Source organism: Homarus americanus, unplaced genomic scaffold, assembly GCF_018991925.1.
Source record: "Homarus americanus isolate GMGI-L3 unplaced genomic scaffold, GMGI_Hamer_2.0 scaffold7626, whole genome shotgun sequence".
NCBI lineage: Eukaryota > Metazoa > Arthropoda > Malacostraca > Decapoda > Nephropidae > Homarus > Homarus americanus.
Genome location: NW_024718273.1, coordinates 19,488,294 through 19,507,863, shown reverse-complemented (window position 1 = coordinate 19,507,863; position 19,570 = coordinate 19,488,294). Strand labels below are relative to the sequence as shown.

The window sequence follows — 19,570 nt, the reverse complement described above, 5'->3', positions numbered from 1 at the left end:
CAAAAAATGTAAAAAAAAATAACAAAGAAAAAAATACTCTCATGTGATTTTTGATGGAGATCCAGTGTTATCTTTATTTGTGACACATTTTTTGAATAACGTAAAATGGATTACACATATTACAAGAAAACTGTGAATCTGAACCATTTATAGACAGAATAATGCATCAGTGTCTAGTGCTTTGGGTTCATGAGTCTCAATTTTACGGTTCATGAAGCACCAGAAGAGGTGACAGGACTTTTGACCATGATTGTACAAGAATCGTTTATATAGATACTGTACTGTCAGGAAAAAATGAAATAAATTAAGAAATGGTGACTACAGTACAAGTTTTGAAGCCAGGCAGATAATGGTGAGCAGAACCTACAGTAAATATAAAGTGCCAGTAATGAACACACACATAAACCTGTAGTGCGCTCAGCTTCCTCTGCTTACTGCATTATTTCCCCACAATTCTCGCAGTCTATTGTGTTGACTTACGGATGATCATATTTACAACTAATTCTATCACTGTAGCCCCTAACTCACAGTGATGACACATGGAGGTACTTACTTGCACGTGGAGCCATTCTGTTTACCTTCTTGATAGTCACGGTCAACATATAGCTCACCAAAGTAGACCTCGTCAGTCTTCCTCTGCGATATGGTCAGCCTTTAAATACATCACCACACATTATTACAGTATACATAAACTATTATTCTTATAAATGTTGAGTTAAATACATTTATTTTCCATAAAACAAATAAAACTGTAACTACCATTACTCTCCATATTTGTGTCCACATTTTGGTTAATTCTATAAATAAATTAAAGCAGAAATATGATTCACTATAGAAACCAGTTTGTTGCTTATTTCAACTTAACTCTGGCCACCCTAATACTAACTGGGTGGCTAATCTTCAGGTGATCCAAGAATATAGTGGATGAATAAACTACTTTTGTATTCTGTACTAGAATGGTCCTGACACAATGGGGTTAACATTATGGACCTGGCTGTGTTATATCTACTAAAGAAACATTCACCCCAGCCTCATTATACTCTGTCCTGTGGTGCACTATGAGTGAGGACAACACAGGGCAGAGTGGATTAACATGTATGTATTATATCAGCACAGAGGGAGGCATCCACTGATTAGTAAAGGACTCATTTATGTATGATTTTCAGGAAGAAAATCCTTATGTAGACTGGGGGAAGTCTGCACTTCTCTATTTTTTGCAAGGAGCGCCTCACATCTTCATACTTGCAAGAAAATGCTACATTTCATTATTCTTAGTCGTAATCAACACAATAGTTACCGGTACATACTTGGTGTGATATATCCTCCCTTGGCCGCGCTCTGTCTCCAGCACCAGCTCTTCGATGAACACAAGAGAGTTGTCAGTTGTGTAGTTTGGTCGCTCATATGTCCGAGCCACCTTAGGAACATCGATGTTGTCTGGAACACTCAGCTCTGGGGCATCATCCATTGACAGTGGAGTAAACTGCAAATAAAAAAGTCAATTATTGTATACTGCACCGCTGTAATATCTGACTTCTTATTAATAGTAAAATACACAGAAAATAGCAATGTACTACTATAGACCATAACCTTATATGACAACATCTAACCAAGTTTACAATACAGTAGACCTTCAATATAATGTGAGAATGGAACTAAGAATTGTTGGGCAATATTGAGGGTCCATGGTACGCAGAACTGATCTACCAGGAACCTTTGTATAATTTCATGCAATACTGTAAATTACATCATGTTTGATATATTAAGTCTAAAGTGTAGTGTAAAATGTGTTGATGAGGCAGACACAGGTTATAAAAGACCTCCCTAACACCAGATGATACCTCGGTAATATGTGTGGTGGGAGAGAGTGGTGATTGGTTAAGGATTCCTAACTCTTCCTCCCCCATATGCAGAGAAAGTGAATGAAAGGAACATGAAGTGTACACTGATGATCGCCATCGTCCCTACAGTTCCACTGATGATGGCCACCATTTAAGGGCTAAGGACACAGAACCACACAATAAGCAGTTTGTACTGTATTATGACAAGAGGCCGGGAGCAGAACATTCCTCACACTTACGGGTTTTATTATATTTTTAGGGTTGGGTCGTTTGTCCTTCTTCGCAGTCAAGAAATTATGTAACCTCAGACACTTGGGGGCAGGTGACTCCTCAAACACCTTCTGACGGTTCTGAGCAACCTGAGAATAACACACAAGATAAAGCATTATAAAAAATACCACACATTTATTGAAGACTACATCTCTAAAACCAATATAAATCATTTTAACATTCTAGAAAAAATCATATTCTTTTATAACTAAACTTAACCTCACAGCACAGAGGAACATTTTCACTTCCCACCACATGATGCTAAATCTAAGTCTCCTAATTAGAGAAAAATCTCTTGGGGAGAAAAAAGTCATTTAAATGTGTCACTTGTACCTACTACTGTACTGTACTGTTATAATTAGCTATACTGTACTGTACAGTACTGTTATAATTAGCTATACTGTACTGTACTGTTATAATTAGCTATACTGTACTGTACTGTTATAATTAGCTAATCTGTACTGTACTGTTATAATTAGCTATACTATACTGTACTGTTGCTTCATGTACAGCCTCCAGCAAGCTCCTCTATACAACAACACTCTCCTCCATTCTCTCACTCTTTCTTTCCCTTTTCTCTTCCACCATGTACAGTGCCTCACCCAGCGCCATGATCTTCTCAACACACCTGACTAAACCTCCGAGCTGCTCTCTTTATGGGGACGGTAGAAAACTTATATTTCCGTTGGTGAAGTTTATTGTTGATGATCGCAACCATAGGGGATGGTGACAGGTTGAGGGGAGGAGCCGTCCGTTTGATTATCTCGGCCTCTAAGTGAAGTCGCTCCTCTGTGGTCCAGTCCCGGTCACGAGTCATTGATGCGATGTCGGCTGCTACTGACTGTTCAAGTGGGTGTATAAAAGTATGTGTTGATTGTTAAAGAAATTCTTCATAAAAATGGAATGCAAGGAACATAAAACTTCCACTGATGATGGCCACCATTCCTACAGGTAGCTGCTGTCAAGGATTAATTAACCTTTACCAATTTACTCATAAAGTCAATAAATATTCTCCTCCAAAAGTACAGCAACTATGGCCAATTAAGGTAACAAGTACTGTACTAAAACTGATCTTTACACTAATGATATTTCTCAAGACCACAATGAACAAGTTCCTGAATCTTGCAGTAAACTTAACAAGTTCCACAACAAATTTTAGGTCAAGAAAAGTTTTAAATCACACAAGTCTGGTCTGAGTCATTAGGAACTGTTGGGTGAGATTAAGACTGACCTGACTCGTGGGCTGAAGGAGGAGGTATCTTGTGTCGTACGATGAATCCAGTGTTCTTCTGTAGTCTCGCACCTCGGCGATGACACACCCCGAGTGGTAAATTTCTATATTGGACTCATCTAATAAGTCCAGGAGCATCGGGGGAAGCTTTTCATTATCTGCAAAAAAAAAAAAATTCACTACATCAACGCTGTGGTACCCTGAGGTAGAGACAGTTCGCTTCACAATGGGGCGAAGTCGTCTTACTATGATAGGAAATAAGAGACTTAGGAGTAAGCTTATAAATTTTGGCCAAACTCCATAACAAAGCCTCCCTATACATTATCTACAATCTGCCAGTCTAAGTTTATGGGATCAGAAGTCATATTATCCCTTAGTAGCTAAGTGATCAGTGTTACCTTGAAGCAATAACCTGAACCCTGGATAGTCAACGACCACCTGATGTTGTAGATGAAGAGTGTTAAAGGGTTAAGACTTATTGCCTGTGATGTGAGGCTCCAGGTCAGAAAAGACAGGTGAGGAAGAGGATTCAGACTCTTGTGTTTCTTGCTTTTGTCACTTGTCATCTGGCCTGGGGCGCCTCAGTGTTGCCAACTAGGACAGCCTCATATACCACTGTTGCCAACTAAGACAGCCTAAACAGCCTCATATACCACTGTTGCCAACTAGGACAGCCTCATATACCACTGTTGCCAACTAAGACAGCCTAAACAGCCTCATATACCACTGTTGCCAACTAAGACAGGCTTAACAGCCTCATATACCACTGTTGCCAACTAAGACAGCCTAAACAATCCTGAATGAAAACAACAGAAAGTTTATTCCAAAATATTTTAATTTTATATGTGGTTTCACAATTCAGTCAGTAATTATAATTAAATGTGTAGGAACTCCTGATCTTTACAATCACATACCAATATATGTCAGCAAAACGTCCTCCTCATACGACAGGCGGACAGTTTCCGTCTCAAGTCCCGACGACATCTTGATAGCCAGAGAATATCCCTCGTTACCCCGGTACAAGTTAACCACCAGGCAGTTGAGACTCTCTCGCTTCACTAACTTCTCCAACAACTTGTGAGTGAGGCAGATGCTCTGTAAATACAATACATTAAAACTCTTTAAATAATTAGACTTAATCTAAAATACAATCATTCAGTCATAGAAGATAATATATTAGCAACACATATTCTTATACAAATACAGTCTGTACAGTACAACAGTACTGTACACCAGTACTGTATATAGCAAAGTGTCTCAACATTATGTATACATACAGCTTTACAGATTTTTGTTAAAACTGCAGCAATATTGTCCTCACTTGTGGTAGATCTTACACATTAACAAGTGAGGACAATATTGTTTTAACAGTGTACAAGCATTCATGTGATATCCACGAAAATCTACAAGACAATGTGTATACATTTTTCTGAGACACCCTGTATGGTATATTGCAACAGTCTGAATATTAGACCAAGTGTGTACACACTAAGTGTCTAAGTTAACCTGTACCAAGTGTTCAAGGTGGATCACAACATAATTCTCTTCAATAACTAAGGCCAAAACCTCACAATGATGGTTGTTACTACAGTGTCAAACCTCCTTATAACGACCTTCTCTCCATATAATCCATTAGATTGGGGCTTCACATCTAACTGAACCTCGATATACTGTAATGAACTTTATTCTCCATACAGTCCATCACATAGAGGCTTCACTGTACAGTATAGGGTAACAAGCATCACCTTGAGTCTGGGGATCTTGGTGGCTTCCTCGGCATATATGGCCGCCAGCTTCCTAAAGAGCGGCTGACCCTGAAGAGCACCACAGCCGCCCTGCACCAGCACCTCATGACTCTGTTCTATCAAATACTGAAAGAATAAAAATTAATAGTTATTTTTATTACTAATGTTGTCTCTATATGGCAGAGCTTCTATTATTTCAAACAATTTATTCAAAATTCTAGATCACTTAATAATTTAGGTATAATTTTAGTTTCGGCCAATATGCCCTATATACCGGGTAGTTTAGAAATGAGTTTAATCTGTGTATTTTGGTGCGATTTAATCGAACTTGACCTTTATTTCCCGGGGAAAGTACCCGTTTTAGATCCCCCTCCCCCCAAAGTATGGAAAAACTTTAAAATTAATTTCTAACATTCTTTGTCCCCTGGTTGAAATGGGGTTAGAAATAATCCAAATAGGGAGATCTAAAGGTTGGGGATGGTTAAAACAGTCGGCCGTGTATTGGCCGAAACTGCAATACAGTAATACCAAAATAATGTTGAGTGTGTAAAATATGACCATTACAAACTTCCCTTTATTCATTTTTAATATAATAATTCCAGGTTTGTGGGATAAAATATTAAAACTGAAGGAGAAGAACCAACTATAACTCCAAAAACAACTATCAAACACAACACAACTTAACCTATGATTATAGATTTTTTTTCTATCTATTGAGTGCTGTGAATTTCCGGAATTCTGTGGTTGCTGTTTACTGCAAGATTACCCCCAACCTAACTTATCTATTATTGTGGGTAAGGAAGGTTAGATAGTTTAGGTTAGGTTAGGTTGTCTATTTAAATAAATATGTGATTTATTTAGAGAAGAATATTGTCTACAAACTTTATTAGTCATAAAAATACCTAACATTGCAGCAAACAGGCAAGATTACTGTACAGTTACATATTACTTGTTAATTGTTTATGTTATTCATCAGTTGTTTATGTTAGGTAGTGTATTAGTTGTTTGTTAGATAATGTATGAGGGGTTGAAGAGGCCTCTGAACATTGGAACCTTTGAAATGTCAGTACTCAAGTCTTTCTTCTCTATACAGTACTTGTAAAGAAACCTATAGAATAAAGTAATTAATTAAACCTAGGTAATATCCCCTCATTTATGACCCAATGTGACCTAATTATTAGTAAAAATTAATTTGATTGTACTCATTATCATTGTCATCATAAGGGAAGAATGACAAGACTAATCCCGGGCATTGGGAACCTTGAGTACAGAGACAGGTTAAAGCATCTTAATTTGCACTCCCTCGAGAGACGTAGAGTGAGGGGCGATATGATAGAGGTGTATAAATGGAAGTCAGAGCTAAACAAAGGGGACATTACAGAGGTACTCAAACTATCCAACCTGGAACGAACTCGTAACAATAGATTTAGGCGCAAGATAGGTCAACACTGGTTTGGAAACAGAGTAGTGGACGAGTGGAACAAGTTACCAAACATCATCATTAACTCTAATACGCTGGATAGCTTCAAACATCGGTTGGGTGGATATATGGGCAATAGGGGTTGGGTGTAAACGGGACTGCCCAATAGGCCCGCTGCAGTTTCCTCCATTCTTATGTTCTGATGTGACAATGATGAACACTGACACGGCCGACACAAACAAATGACAGACAAGACAATTATATTATCGTCCTCAGCAGCCTTATTACACCATAAATTATTACTAAAACAACATTAATCCCTCGTTAAACACCACCATTCATAAAGGGCACACAGACACGGCCGCCACAACCTAGCGAGACAAGATAACTATACTAAGGTCATCATAAAGCTCTGAGTCTCCCTGACAGGAACACTTACATCAGCTTTGTTAATGAGTGACTCCATATTAGAGACATTAAGGAGACGCCTCCCTCAGTCTGTCATGTCACTGTTTGTTTACTGCTTCAGCTGATCACTAACTCTCTGGCTCTTATTAATAATAATACAATAAAACAAATATTATAACTATATTCTTGACATAAAATAAGTTAATAATAAATTCGTTGTTATAATTTTATTATATTTAGTTAATATTAAGACATTTAAGGTCTAATTTAGGTAACAGAACCAATCGCTATAAGAATTAATAACAATTAAATAAAACTAATATTCCAAATTTCCTTATTAAAGATTACAAGTGTATAATAAATTAAAGGTTTGAATTTTGTCAAAGTGAGTTAGTAAGAGAGTAGTTGAGGTATAATTAATGTAAAGGAACCAACAGCTGGGAGGCGTCCTTCTACCCGCCGCGTCACCAGGGGCAGCGTGGTGAGTTACCCTCCTCTTTTATTACCTCTCTGCTCGCTCTACTGGAAGCCTTTCTGCCTTACTCACGCATTCATAACCTCTATTAGGTATTTATGTAAGTAATGGAAATTGTGAAATGTTATGCAAAGTGGTTAATTAATGGTAAATGGAGAGAAAAATAAAGGCATGGTTGGGTGTGCCACTCCACGTTGTCCACAGCTGATATATTACTCTATTGGATGTAGTTCAGACTTTCAGGTGTATATAGTTATTAATCGAATGGTGATTTAAATTGTGTTTATCGAGTGTGGTTTTTTTAATGTGTATTAAAGGTTAAGTTGCGATATTGTTGATTATTTCAGGTTATGGTTGTAGGGTTTGATCGGGTCCGACTAATTACCCAAATGTAGCCACAATGAAGTCAAATAATGGTCCTAGATGAATAAATCGGACTGCTAATCACTTCTCGATTATTATTTGGTGTCATAAAGTAAAAAAAAAAATTGGTAAACTTAATTTAATCTGTTGTGTTAGATTAGGTTAGGTACATGCACTTGATCTACTTACTCAGATTAAATTAAGTTTACGAATTTTTTGTGACTTTCTGACACCAAATACTAGTCGAGAAGTGATTGGCAGTCCAATTTATTCGTGTAGGACCATTATTTGACTTCATTGTGGCTACATTTGGGTAATTAATCGGACCGACCTAACCGGATAAGTTTACGTATAGGAGGGAGGTAGGAAGGAACTGGTTCACAAATAGGGTGGTGGACGAGTGGAACAAGCTTAACAACTTTGTAGTAAGTGCTGGAACGCTGGAAAGTTTCAAAAGGAAGCTGGATAGATTCATGGATGGTAGAGTGTGGTAGTAACTCTCGACAGGAGCTGCCAACCGGCCTATTGCAGACTCCTTATTTTATTATGTAACCTACAAGGAGGAGGAGGAGACAACTGACTCTTAAGTGAGGAATATAACCTTGGGTAAACGGGTCTGCCCATTTTGTCACCACTTTTTTTTACCCTTTTCGTCACTGCGTTCATTCTCCTCACCATTTCAGGGCAATAAATTCCCAAGAATTTTTACATAATTAATACATCAAATTCATTCCACAGCTTCCAGAGACGGACTTGTTTGTCATGATTTCCTTCTCTTGTGCACGATTTTAGCTTGTGCTCAGCAACTAGTTGTAATTGCAAATCAACCATTGAGGCCTATCTCTGAAGAAGAGTGACAAGGAGGTATAGAGCGAGATTGTTCTTTGCTGCTCGGTGGTTTATGCGCTGGTGCCAAATTACCTTCAATTGTTCTGTATTTTGTTTATTTACCAACGTTTTAATCGTTTCTTTATTAAATAATAAATTCATGTATAATAATAACATAATACTTCTCGAGTCGTCTGTATACATGTGTAATTTCTATTCGTGTAAAATAATAACTTAGAATTTGTCATGTTAATACCAGCAACTAACGGTCTGTTAGTGGTGACGAAATGGAGTGTATCCAGGTAAACGTAGCAGGAACCTGTGGACAAATAAACTAAAGACAAAATCCCCAGGGCCGGACGAAATTTTCCCTCGAGTCTTGAAAGAGTGTAGGGAACAGATTAGCGAACCCCTTGTAAATTTATTTACAAAATCATTAGACACCGGAGTTGTGCCAGACTTGTGGAAACAGGCAAATGTAGTACCCATATTCAAAAAGGGAGACAGAGCATCAGCGTCAAATTACCGGCCGATCAGTTTGACGTCAGTAGTGGGGAAATTTCTTGAATCAGTTATAGCAGATAGCATTCGATCGCATCTAGAGAAAAGCAAATTAATCTATGACTTGCAACATGGGTTTACAAAGGGAAAATCTTATCTAACAAATCTGCTGACGTTTTTTAGGAAAGTCTTCGAGGTAGTAGATAATGACGAAAATTACGATATAATTTACTTAGACTTTAGCAAAGCATTTGACAGTACTGCATCAGAGGCTTCTGAGAAAGATTAAGGCTCATGGTATCGAGGGGGAAGTTTTAAATTGGATAAAATCATGGCTCACCGATAGAACGCAGAGGGTCAGCATAGATGGTGTTAAATCTGGGTGGGGCCGTGTAACCAGTGGGGTTCCCCAGGGGTGAGTACTAGGCCCACTCTTGTTCATAATCTACATAAACGATCTAGATACTGGGGTCAGCAGTGACGAAAGCAAGTTTGCGGATGACACCAAAATAGGGCGGCAGATTAATTCAGGGCAGGATGCAAATGCATTACAGGAGTATCTAAATAAACTGCAAGGGTGGTCTGAAAAATGGCAAATGAAATTCAACACCAGCAAGTGCAGCGTACTTAATATTGGAAGAACAAATACTGACAATGTATACAGCCTTAACAACAACAACCTAGAGAAGTCGACTTGTGAAAGAGACCTAGGGGTACTTGTAAGCCCGGACCTACGGCCTGGAAAACAGTGCGCTAATGTTCGAAATAAGGCAAACAGAGTATTGGGTTTTATATCTAGAAGTAAGTAATAAGAGTGCAGAGGTCTTATTGCAACTATATCTTGCGCTAGTCAGGCCGCACCTCGATTATGCGGTTCAGTTCTGGTGCCCTTATTATAGAATGGATATCAATTCACTAGAGTCGGTGCAGCGAAGAATGGCGAAAATGATTCCGGGACTTAGAAACCTTCCATATCAGGATAGGTTAAAGAAATTTAACTCGCATTCCCTAGAAAGACGAAGAGTGCGGGAGATATGATAGAAGTATTTAAGTGGGTGAAAGGAATCAATAAGGGGATATAGATAAAGTTCTTATAATATCCGAGCAGGATAGGACTCGGAGCAACGGATTTAAGTTGGATAAGTCTAGGTTTAGGAGGGAGATAGGAAGAAACTGGTTCACTAATAGGGTGGTGGACGAGTGGAACAAGCTTACCAATTTTGTAGTAAGTGCTGGATTACTGGAAAGTTTCAAAAGGAGGCTAGATAGATTCATGGATGATAGGAGTGGTTGTAACTTTTGACAGGAGCTGCCATGCACAGGCCAACTGGCCTATTGCAGACTCCTTACTTTCTTATGTTCTCCAATCAGAGCGCACTCGGGGTAAAATAACGCTTGTATGAACTTTGGCTGGCCCTTTCAAAATATTTACTGCCTTACCTTAACACTTATAAATCACAATATTGTGACTTCTCTACTGGTCCACTTCACATGGAATACTGTACAGTACTGTAGTTATATGATTCGCTGGCTGGTAAATACTGTACACTTCTATATAGCACTGACTCAATTATGGTTTTTGTTGCCTTAAATACTGTATCAACGTTTGGTGATCGAGAATAGTTATTATGAGAGTAATGTACGTACTTAGAATTATAACAACTGTTTCATTACAGCAGGAGAGCTAGAATATGCACCCTGGGGGAGGGGGGTACTTATGTTGGGAGATTCCACATTTAAAAACTACCAATACTTTGCTTGACTTTTGTACATAAAGCAACTCCAGTATTTTCAACTGGTGTATTGAAGACAACCTCTCTCTCACATCAGGAACATTGCTAATTAGTTGCAGGGATTTTGCAGTTTTCCTATTTGTTGTTTTTCCTGCCTCTTTTCCAACAGTAATACAGTATGCATCTACTGGCAACATGCTGCCGATGCTAATTATTCTTGTTTGTATATAACAAATGCTTCCAGTGAATATGATCTATGTGACATGAGATGAAGCAAACAACCTGTCTTAATCCAAACAGATTATATTACTTTATTTTTGTGATGCTGGGAATCCTTCAGGTCCTTACATTCTCACCTTTGGTTTAAATTAATGGCTGATGTCACATTTTAGGATCTGCATGGTGGTCATGTACAGTACAATCTCACAAGAAAATGCGTGACTAATGTAGTGAATCCTGTACAGTACAATACAGTGTGTTCTCACATTTATTACTGTACTGTATTGACAAGCCAGTAAAGCCTGGTTTGTGTTACTCATGAGATTAGTTGTCATTTTGTATGGAGGTGAAGCTGACTGATGAAACTTGCACATATAATCCATTACAGTAGATGGGGTTTCACATCTAACAAGACCCTCTATATAATGGACTTTCCTCTCTCTGGTAAACAGCTGTGATACAATACTTCTCCCTCTCATAACACTTGACTATTCCTATGGTACAGCATACTATATTCATAACTTTGTTATGGATTGGCCGATCAGGAAAACATCTGATGAGCCTATTACAGTGTATATCTTGGTTTTCCTCCGTAATCTTTGACTCATCAACTTTTGACATATGTGTTTTCTACAACTTGTACATACACATTATACTGTACCTGGTTGTTTTAAGCTTCAAGTCTGTGGGTGATACTTGGGAGAGACTTGGAGCGCTTACTAATTTGCCTCCTCGTCTCCCCCAGGTACCGGTGCCTTGGGCAACATCATCCAGACCCGTGGGATTATCCACTGAGCACCAGGACATTAACTTAGGCTGCCAATTTGGGCTAAGTAGTGATCTTGAGGACCAAGTAACTGCCGTACGTCCAACACAATGCCGCAGAACGAACACATTGAGCTTCATCGCAAGCGCCATGGACGGCGACTTGATTTTGAGGAACGGAAAAGGAAAAAGGAGGCTCGTGAACCTCACGAAAGATCGGCCAAAGCTAAGAAGATATTTGGATTAAAGGCCAAATTGTACCACAAGCAGCGCTGCTCTGAGAAGATACAGATGAAGAAAACTATTAAAGCTCATGAAGCAAAGTTAACAAAACAGAAGGACACAGATGCTGTACCAGAGGGAGCGGTGCCTTCCTACCTCTTGGACCGTGAGGGACAGTCTCGTGCCAAAGTCTTGTCAAATATGATTAAACAGAAGAGGAAGGAAAAGGCCGGTAAATGGGACGTCCCCATTCCCAAAGTCCGAGCACAGTCCGAGGCAGAAGTGTTCAGAGTTGTTAAATCCGGCAAGAGAAAGTCGAAGGCCTGGAAACGTATGGTCACCAAAGTAACATTCGTGGGAGATCAGTTCACCAGGAAGCCGCCCAAGTTTGAAAGGTTCATTCGACCAATGGCTCTGAGATTTAAAAAAGCTCACGTAACTCATCCAGAATTAAAGGCAACCTTTTGTCTTCCTATTATTGGGGTGAAGAAGAACCCCAGTTCATCCACATACACATCTCTTGGTGTTATAACTAAAGGCACAGTTATTGAAGTTAACATTAGTGAACTTGGTCTTGTTACTCAGAGTGGTAAAGTTGTGTGGGGTAAATATGCCCAGGTTACTAATAACCCAGAGAACGATGGTTGTATCAATGCTGTTCTCTTGGTGTAGTCACTATGGGGCGAGGGAAACATGTCACTCATATTTAACTCTGGGAATGTCAACAGATGGAGAAAATTATATGTATGAAAAGTTTATTTTTATTAAGTAAGAATGACGCGGACTGAAAGGAGTGTGTGTGTCTGCTTGCTCTGTTTCTGGACATACCACGCTGTAATGGGGAGAATTTGATATATTTTTTTCCCCCCCCTCAATGTTTACTGTTGAAAATTGTATTGGCAAGCTGAATTTATCATGTTAAAAAAATCCTGATACATTAACATCTCAATAAAGGTAAAATGAAATGTTTTGTATATTATTCTATCACCAAGTTAAAACGAAGTTACTGACCAATGTTATATGCTATGTTGGTATGGAAATTAAACAGGTGATTTGCATCTGGGTTTAACTTTACACAGTATGGTACATAACTATGAGGTCCATCAATAATGGAATGTGGTTAAGAAGGAGAGGAAAATGAAGTGTGAGGTCTACCCACAGTTACACCTGAAGAGATATTTAAAGTTGCTGAATCTGAAGATTTTAAGTTAACTTGGGAAATTTATGGTGAGAAGATATGTAGTAAGTGAAGATTTCACTGTTGGTGTAAAGGATCACCAGTCCTCCCCACCCCAGCTTATTTCACCAGATGATAAAACACTAATGCTACCTGTACTACTGTATAGTACTTGGAGTTAGGTCAGCATTAGGGTGAGTGATCTTCAGATAAAGTAAGGCTCTTTGGGTGATCGAGGAAGCTTACCATAAACACTCGTGTCCCTGTGATAATTTGTCATATTATGTAGAAACGTTTGCTTTACATATCTCGACCAGAACAAAGTGTAAATAGCAAGTTTGTTACAGTAACCTCAGAATAATTACAGGATCTGAACACAGCCCACTGTGTTTTACCTGATGATTTGACATCGGAGCACTTAACATTTACCCCCCCTGCCCATCTAGGTAGCATTAGGGTGTTGAGATAAGGTTGAGGGGCTAACATTCAGGTGATCCAAACAACAAGTGAAACAATAAAGAACATGAGAATGGAGGAAACTGCAGCGAGCATATTGGCTCATACTGGGTAGTCCAATTTACACCCAACCCCTATTACTCCTATACCCATCAAACCGATGTTTGAAGCTATTTGAGTTAACGATGTTTGGTAACTTGTTCCACTCGTCCACTACTCTATTTCCAAACCAACGTTTGCCTATCTCGAGCCTGAAGATTGTCCCTCCAGCTTATTCAACACCCTCTCACTACAGAACAGGGGAGAGTAAAGAGGTCATGCTGAACAAAGTGCAGTGCATTAAAAATTAATTCAATTGGGATAAAAACAAATATTGATATGCTAATTTTATTTTAAGTTTTTGTGTGTCTTTGAGAAGTTGTGGTATGTGATGATATTGTACACAAAACTATGCCCCCTTTTTGTTGATACAATATAACAATGGATGAACAATTCTGATCACTTTATGAATCCTTGACAACTGAACTGAAACTGCTATACATTGTGTTTATTTACAAACTCGGATCCAGGTGGGCAGATAGTCTTGTGTATGTGTACATAGGTTAAGTTTTCTTGTCTTGTCTATAAAACTATAAAGCTTATTCACATTAACCTTGGTAGACATGAGTACTGTACCAGCAGGTCGAGAAATGCAGCAGATAGTCAGTTATTACCCTCTGTATATGGGAGGAGGGGGTGTTAGGTTACCCAAGGTGGTGGATCTTTGGTGAAATAAACTGTGATGGGTAATCTGCGATATATAACAAGCTATACCTTTAGGGCCTTTGCTTATGAACCACTCAAATATTTTATAACCTGTCCTCCGCCTTCGACTTAAACATGCAAAAAATGCCGACAAATTGTATCACAGCTGCTTATGGTATTTGGCACACTTCATACCTATCCTGGGAAATACTTATACCTGTAGTACATTATTTCCTAGACACTCAAGAGGGTTTATGCTGGAACCAAAGTTAAAAATAAACTGATTAACTTGAGTGTGGGGAGTTGACTGCCCTTATAATATTAATGATGGGTACAGTAAAGATTAGCATTAGAAAGAGGTTAATTGTACAGTACCTAATTAACCCCAGTAATTACTGGGATAATGTGAAGATGAGGCATTCTTTGTTGGGGTGTGAGAGTTATAAAAACGGATATTGTAGATGTACAACAAAACAGAACTGGGACCTCTACAGAAGGCCAACTCTTGCTATATATTTTAGACAAATTTAATGCTGCATTTAAAGATTTACTTGGTCAGCTTAGAGCAGAAGGGAAACCTCAGCAGAGCTTAAAATTAAACACTACACTACACCCAGTTTGGTCTCGTTTAACATTGACATGCCTGTGTTTCTTTACAGATCACAAAGATGCAGATTTTTGTGAAGACATTGACCGGGAAGACCATCACCCTTGAGGTCGAACCATCGGATACTATCGAAAATGTGAAGGCCAAGATCCAAGACAAGGAGGGTATGTTTGGAAATGTATTTATTTATTAATTTTTTCTTTTTCTCAAGATTGAAGTTTAATTTCTGCAATTACTTCTATAAAGGAAATAGTAATGAAAGTTACCAATGCAGTAGTTACCTCAATTAAATTTCCTTGGTATACTGTCCACATTATCCCAAGTTGGAAGTTTGAAAGATATCCATTTATTCTTTAAAATTTTTGACTAAGGGTCAAATTTGTTATTTCTTTTGTTTATGGCACAAAACAAAGTGGTTGAATGATATAAAAATTTGTGTTATCACGTGAAGGATTTATATAGGTACATGTTTTACAGGCATCCCTCCCGACCAACAGCGTCTGATCTTTGCTGGGAAACAGCTTGAGGATGGCCGCACTCTGTCAGACTACAACATCCAGAAAGGTGAGTTATTGTACACTACACTTATTCACCAACTGTGAATTCACTTATTCACGAAAAGTAATTAGTAACCCTTTATTCAAGAACAGTGATCAAAATTCAACTACAGTATCTGCGAGGCTGGTAGAAATTTTTTGACTGATTATATTATTGGTGGTTAGTCAGTTCTCTTGTGTGCTGCACTGTCACCATCCTCACACTCCACCCAGTAATGGGTGAGGGAGAGAGGGTGCTGTTGCACCCCAATGTTTTAGGTATAAGGTGCTGTACATTGCACCACTGAGTATCTGATCCAGTAACACCCAACAACTTCCTCCATTCATGTCAGGACACTGTGCACAGTATCTGCACTTTTATGGCAAATCCAATGTTGTTTTTTCATTTACAGTGCATTTCCTTTTATCTGAATCTTCCAAGTATCTGAACTTGTCCCTTTTGGTCCATTTCAGTAAAAATACTAATTTAGTCCAACAATCCAAACACAACTGAAGTCACTCATTCACATGTCTGCCACCAGTATCTCTATAACTGCATTGTTAAAAAAATTGCTGTGGTAAACAATAAAATAGATACATAGCATAGCATATAGCATACAATAGCACATAGTTTATGTAAAAAAATAGCTCTTCCACACTCAAACCATCATCTGGGCAATGCCACACAGTTGAGCCAGGCAGTCAACCAGCTGGCTCCGAGATGTGTGTATGCTGTGGTATCACATCAGGGGCAGGGATACGGGTGAGTCTGCAACACAGTGCAGCTCACTGTCTCCAGACGTACAAAACCTAAGCTCTTCATTTTTCTTAGTTTATAGTTTTATATTTTAATGTATTTTCTTTATTTCTAAGCCACATTAGACTATTGTAAAATTTACTCTGCTCTATTTAGTGGTTCTCAAAGTACCGTAGTCAATATAGACCCCACGGGGTTGATGGAACTGTGCAGGGATCGAAAAGGCCAACTTTAAAAGTTTAAATAATTAATCATATATAAAGTAAGGAAAAGTCGAATGATTTTCATATGAATAGTAGAATTACTGTATTGAGTTTCTGTGTAAAGGTTAGTTATGACGAAACTAGCGGACATGTCTGAAAAGAGATCACCGATTCACGTCCTAAACAAGTTGACCGTTGCTGCAATTGAGCAAGTCTGCGTCTCCACAGATATGAATGGATTAAAATTTTTAGTTGATCATGTGATTAATTTTTTTAAAAACTTGGTCGGATTACATTTAGTACTAAATGATATACTTTAAATCTGCATTGTAATAATGATATTTGGTGAAACAGTAATAGGTGATTATAATTTGCGTGTAAGTGGGTTTGTGACAACTTATGGCAACCCTCGTGCTAGCTCTGTGGACTCGTACTTAGTACAACTATGACACCCAACGGAAAGCTGTTTGTGATTTAATAGCAGTGAATTTATATTGAGTGCAGTACAGTCGACCCTCGTTAATTCGAACTAATAGGGGGGAAGGGTGTCCGTTTTAGCCGATTGTCCGAATTAACCGATTTAGGAGTTAATATTGCATTATATTTCAAAGTCATTGTTTTCGTCACGATTTTATCCCACTTTCCACTGTAAAACGTACGTCATTTCAGCAAAAATATTACATTTCTGTGAATGCATTATATCAAGCACAGTATGAATATAATACCATTGTAATATAATAGTATTTTAACCAAAAACTATTAAAAAAACGAGTAACTTCTCTTGAACATCGGAAGGTTAGGTAAAATCTTTTGTTTTCGTCATGTATTTTATCCTATTTTACATTAAAATACATCACGTTTCAGCAAAACCACTATTTATTTCCGAGAATATATTCATTCAGGCACAGTTAAGGTAAAATATACATGTGATGTAACAGTTTTTTAACTGAAAACGATTTGAAAAACACGTGTACCGTCTAGCTGATATTCAACAGCTGGTGGTGCGTCATGCGTCTTTGTAAACAATAGGAGGTTGAAGTAGATTACCGGGTATTATATTAAGTGTGAAATATGAAAAAGGTTTTTAATACCGGTATTTTTTGTAGATCAATGAGAACTGTGATACCGTATATGATATGATAAGTTAGCCTGTGCTAAGAACTTCAACATAGACTACTGAAAACACGTTGTAAGGTAATTTAGCCTATTGTAAGTTGGTGAGCTTCAATTGCTTTAGGAACTGCACAACTTTTCATTACTAATTGGTACATATTTTACGTTTCCATTGTTTACTGGCAGTAAATTGCAAATATTTTTCATGTCTGAAGCTAAAAGTTGCATCCCCTCCCCACACTAGTGGTGATGTTACATTTAACCAAAAAGACGCTGGTGTTTTATCCCAGCAGTGGGTGGACCAGCATTTTAGCTTAAGGACCGCGTAGGTAATATTCCTACAAATCTAAAAAAAAAAAATCATTCAGATTTTGTCCCAATTATCCGAAATCCGGATTAAAGGGGTCCGAATTAACGAGGGTCGACTGTAGTACATTACTTTCCATCGTGTCTGCTCCTGATGCTAAGAAAATTTTTTGGGCAATATTCTCGGGAATATTTTAATATTTAATTGAATTTTGTTATTTTCATATCAAAGATAATACTATATTAATTATGTATGTAATATTATAAAGAATTAAATAAAGTGTCCAGGTGAAATCTTAAATGAAGAGGAAACAAAGGAAGAAAGGAATGGACACCATGTATACAGAGATATTTAAATATTATGTACTGTACAGTATCAGGGTGTAAAACAGCTGAGCGAAGCACAATTCAAGGTTTTTAAGGCAAAAAATTAAAAATGTTAAGGTTTTGTAAATACCGAATCATAAAAATGGTTATTCCAATATAAATACTACAATTAGTTGAATAAATATTAAGAGAATTGTTTGATTTTTCATATCTAAAAAGAGAAATACATTACATATTTATGTAATGTATTTATCTTTTTAGATATGAAAAATCAAACAATTCTCTTAATATTTATTCAACTAATTGTAGTATTTATATTGGAATAACCATTTTTATGATATTTACAAAACCTTAAAAATGTTTGTTTTTTGCCTTAAACCTTGAATTGTGTTTTGCTCAGCTGTTTTACACCCTGATACTGTACAGTACATAATATTATAGAGATAATGAATGGTATGACATGACAGTTGTTTGAAAGAGAGATGTTTTAATTTTCCTGTTTGCCTCACTGAAAACTTGTCTTGGAACTGATAATTCTCACGCCCTTATTCTACAGTAACTGAAATCACCAAATGCTTTTAAGTTGTTACATTATTCATGGAAGAAGTTGTTGAAATTTATATATGATTTTTTGTTTGGAATGATAAGACAGTGATCATTCTAATGAATTATTATGATCTTTTTAGAGTCTACCCTCCACCTTGTTCTGCGGCTTCGTGGTGGAGCCAAGAAGCGCAAGAAGAAGAACTACACCACTCCCAAGAAGATCAAGCACAAGCATAAGAAAGTCAAGCTGGCTGTGCTCAAGTATTACAAGGTTTGTTGTGAGAATTGTGGAATTTCTACTTTCTGTTTAGTCAATGTATAATCACTCAAAAACTATCTATACAAAATTGTATTTAAAAAAATGACAACGGCAAATTTTGACAACCCTACCGAGACAGCGGCATTCATGGTGTTCATTTTGACACCCCCCAATAGAGGTAGCTATTTGAATGACTGTCCACTTGTGATGCTTACTTGCATCTTATGAATACACTTCACCAATGATATGTAAATAGTTGTAAATATGCTATGTGAACCTTACCTGTGCATGCTCCTAATATACTGTACAAGACATCTCGGGAAAGTTTTTGGGCTAACTGGGGAATTTCCATAACAGGTGGACGATAATGGCAAGATCACCCGTCAGCGCCGCGAGTGTCCCAGTGAGGAGTGTGGAGCCGGTGTGTTTATGGCAAACATGTTTGACCGCCAGTATTGTGGTCGATGCCATCTGACATACGTTTTCAACAAACCTGAATAAATTGGTTCATGGTAATC

The 19,570-nt window shown here is 37.8% G+C and overlaps 2 protein-coding genes across 4 annotated transcripts in view; one reads left to right on the top strand and one right to left on the bottom strand.

The window, feature by feature from the left end:
- LOC121859546 (transcription factor SPT20 homolog) overlaps positions 1 to 7,037 on the bottom strand; it is a 29,977-nt gene extending 22,940 nt beyond the window's left edge. For all 3 annotated transcript variants that reach the window (XM_042356439.1, XM_042356440.1, XM_042356441.1), the window contains exons 1-8: positions 6,947 to 7,037; positions 5,088 to 5,213; positions 4,257 to 4,437; positions 3,343 to 3,500; positions 2,740 to 2,952; positions 2,081 to 2,200; positions 1,308 to 1,483; positions 554 to 652 (exon numbers count right to left, since the gene is read on the bottom strand). In XM_042356439.1, the coding sequence (XP_042212373.1) occupies positions 554 to 652; positions 1,308 to 1,483; positions 2,081 to 2,200; positions 2,740 to 2,952; positions 3,343 to 3,500; positions 4,257 to 4,437; positions 5,088 to 5,213; positions 6,947 to 6,973 (1,100 nt within the window). In that variant the 5' untranslated portion in view covers positions 6,974 to 7,037. The remainder of the gene's footprint in view (positions 1 to 553; positions 653 to 1,307; positions 1,484 to 2,080; positions 2,201 to 2,739; positions 2,953 to 3,342; positions 3,501 to 4,256; positions 4,438 to 5,087; positions 5,214 to 6,946) is intronic.
- A 313-nt stretch (positions 7,038 to 7,350) lies between these two features.
- LOC121859545 (ribosome biogenesis protein NSA2 homolog) lies at positions 7,351 to 19,568 on the top strand. The gene is made up of 6 exons (XM_042356437.1): positions 7,351 to 7,396; positions 11,780 to 12,687; positions 15,073 to 15,169; positions 15,483 to 15,569; positions 18,934 to 19,064; positions 19,410 to 19,568. The coding sequence occupies exons 2-6, from the start codon at positions 11,911 to 11,913 to the stop codon at positions 19,551 to 19,553; spliced, it is 1,236 nt and encodes a 411-aa protein (XP_042212371.1). The 5' UTR covers positions 7,351 to 7,396; positions 11,780 to 11,910; the 3' UTR covers positions 19,554 to 19,568.
- Positions 19,569 to 19,570: the final 2 nt, after the last annotated feature.

What these genes read in the sequence shown, in the direction of transcription:
- LOC121859545 (XM_042356437.1), top strand. Translation starts at nt 11,911, where the DNA reads ATGCCGCAGAACGAACACATTGAGCTTCATCGCAAGCGCCATGGACGG. An exon ending in GTATCAATGCTGTTCTCTTG is followed by an intron (nt 12,688 to 15,072) that starts GTGTAGTCACTA and finishes ACAAAGATGCAG; the next exon opens with ATTTTTGTGAAGACATTGAC. An exon ending in CAAGATCCAAGACAAGGAGG is followed by an intron (nt 15,170 to 15,482) that starts GTATGTTTGGAA and finishes CATGTTTTACAG; the next exon opens with GCATCCCTCCCGACCAACAG.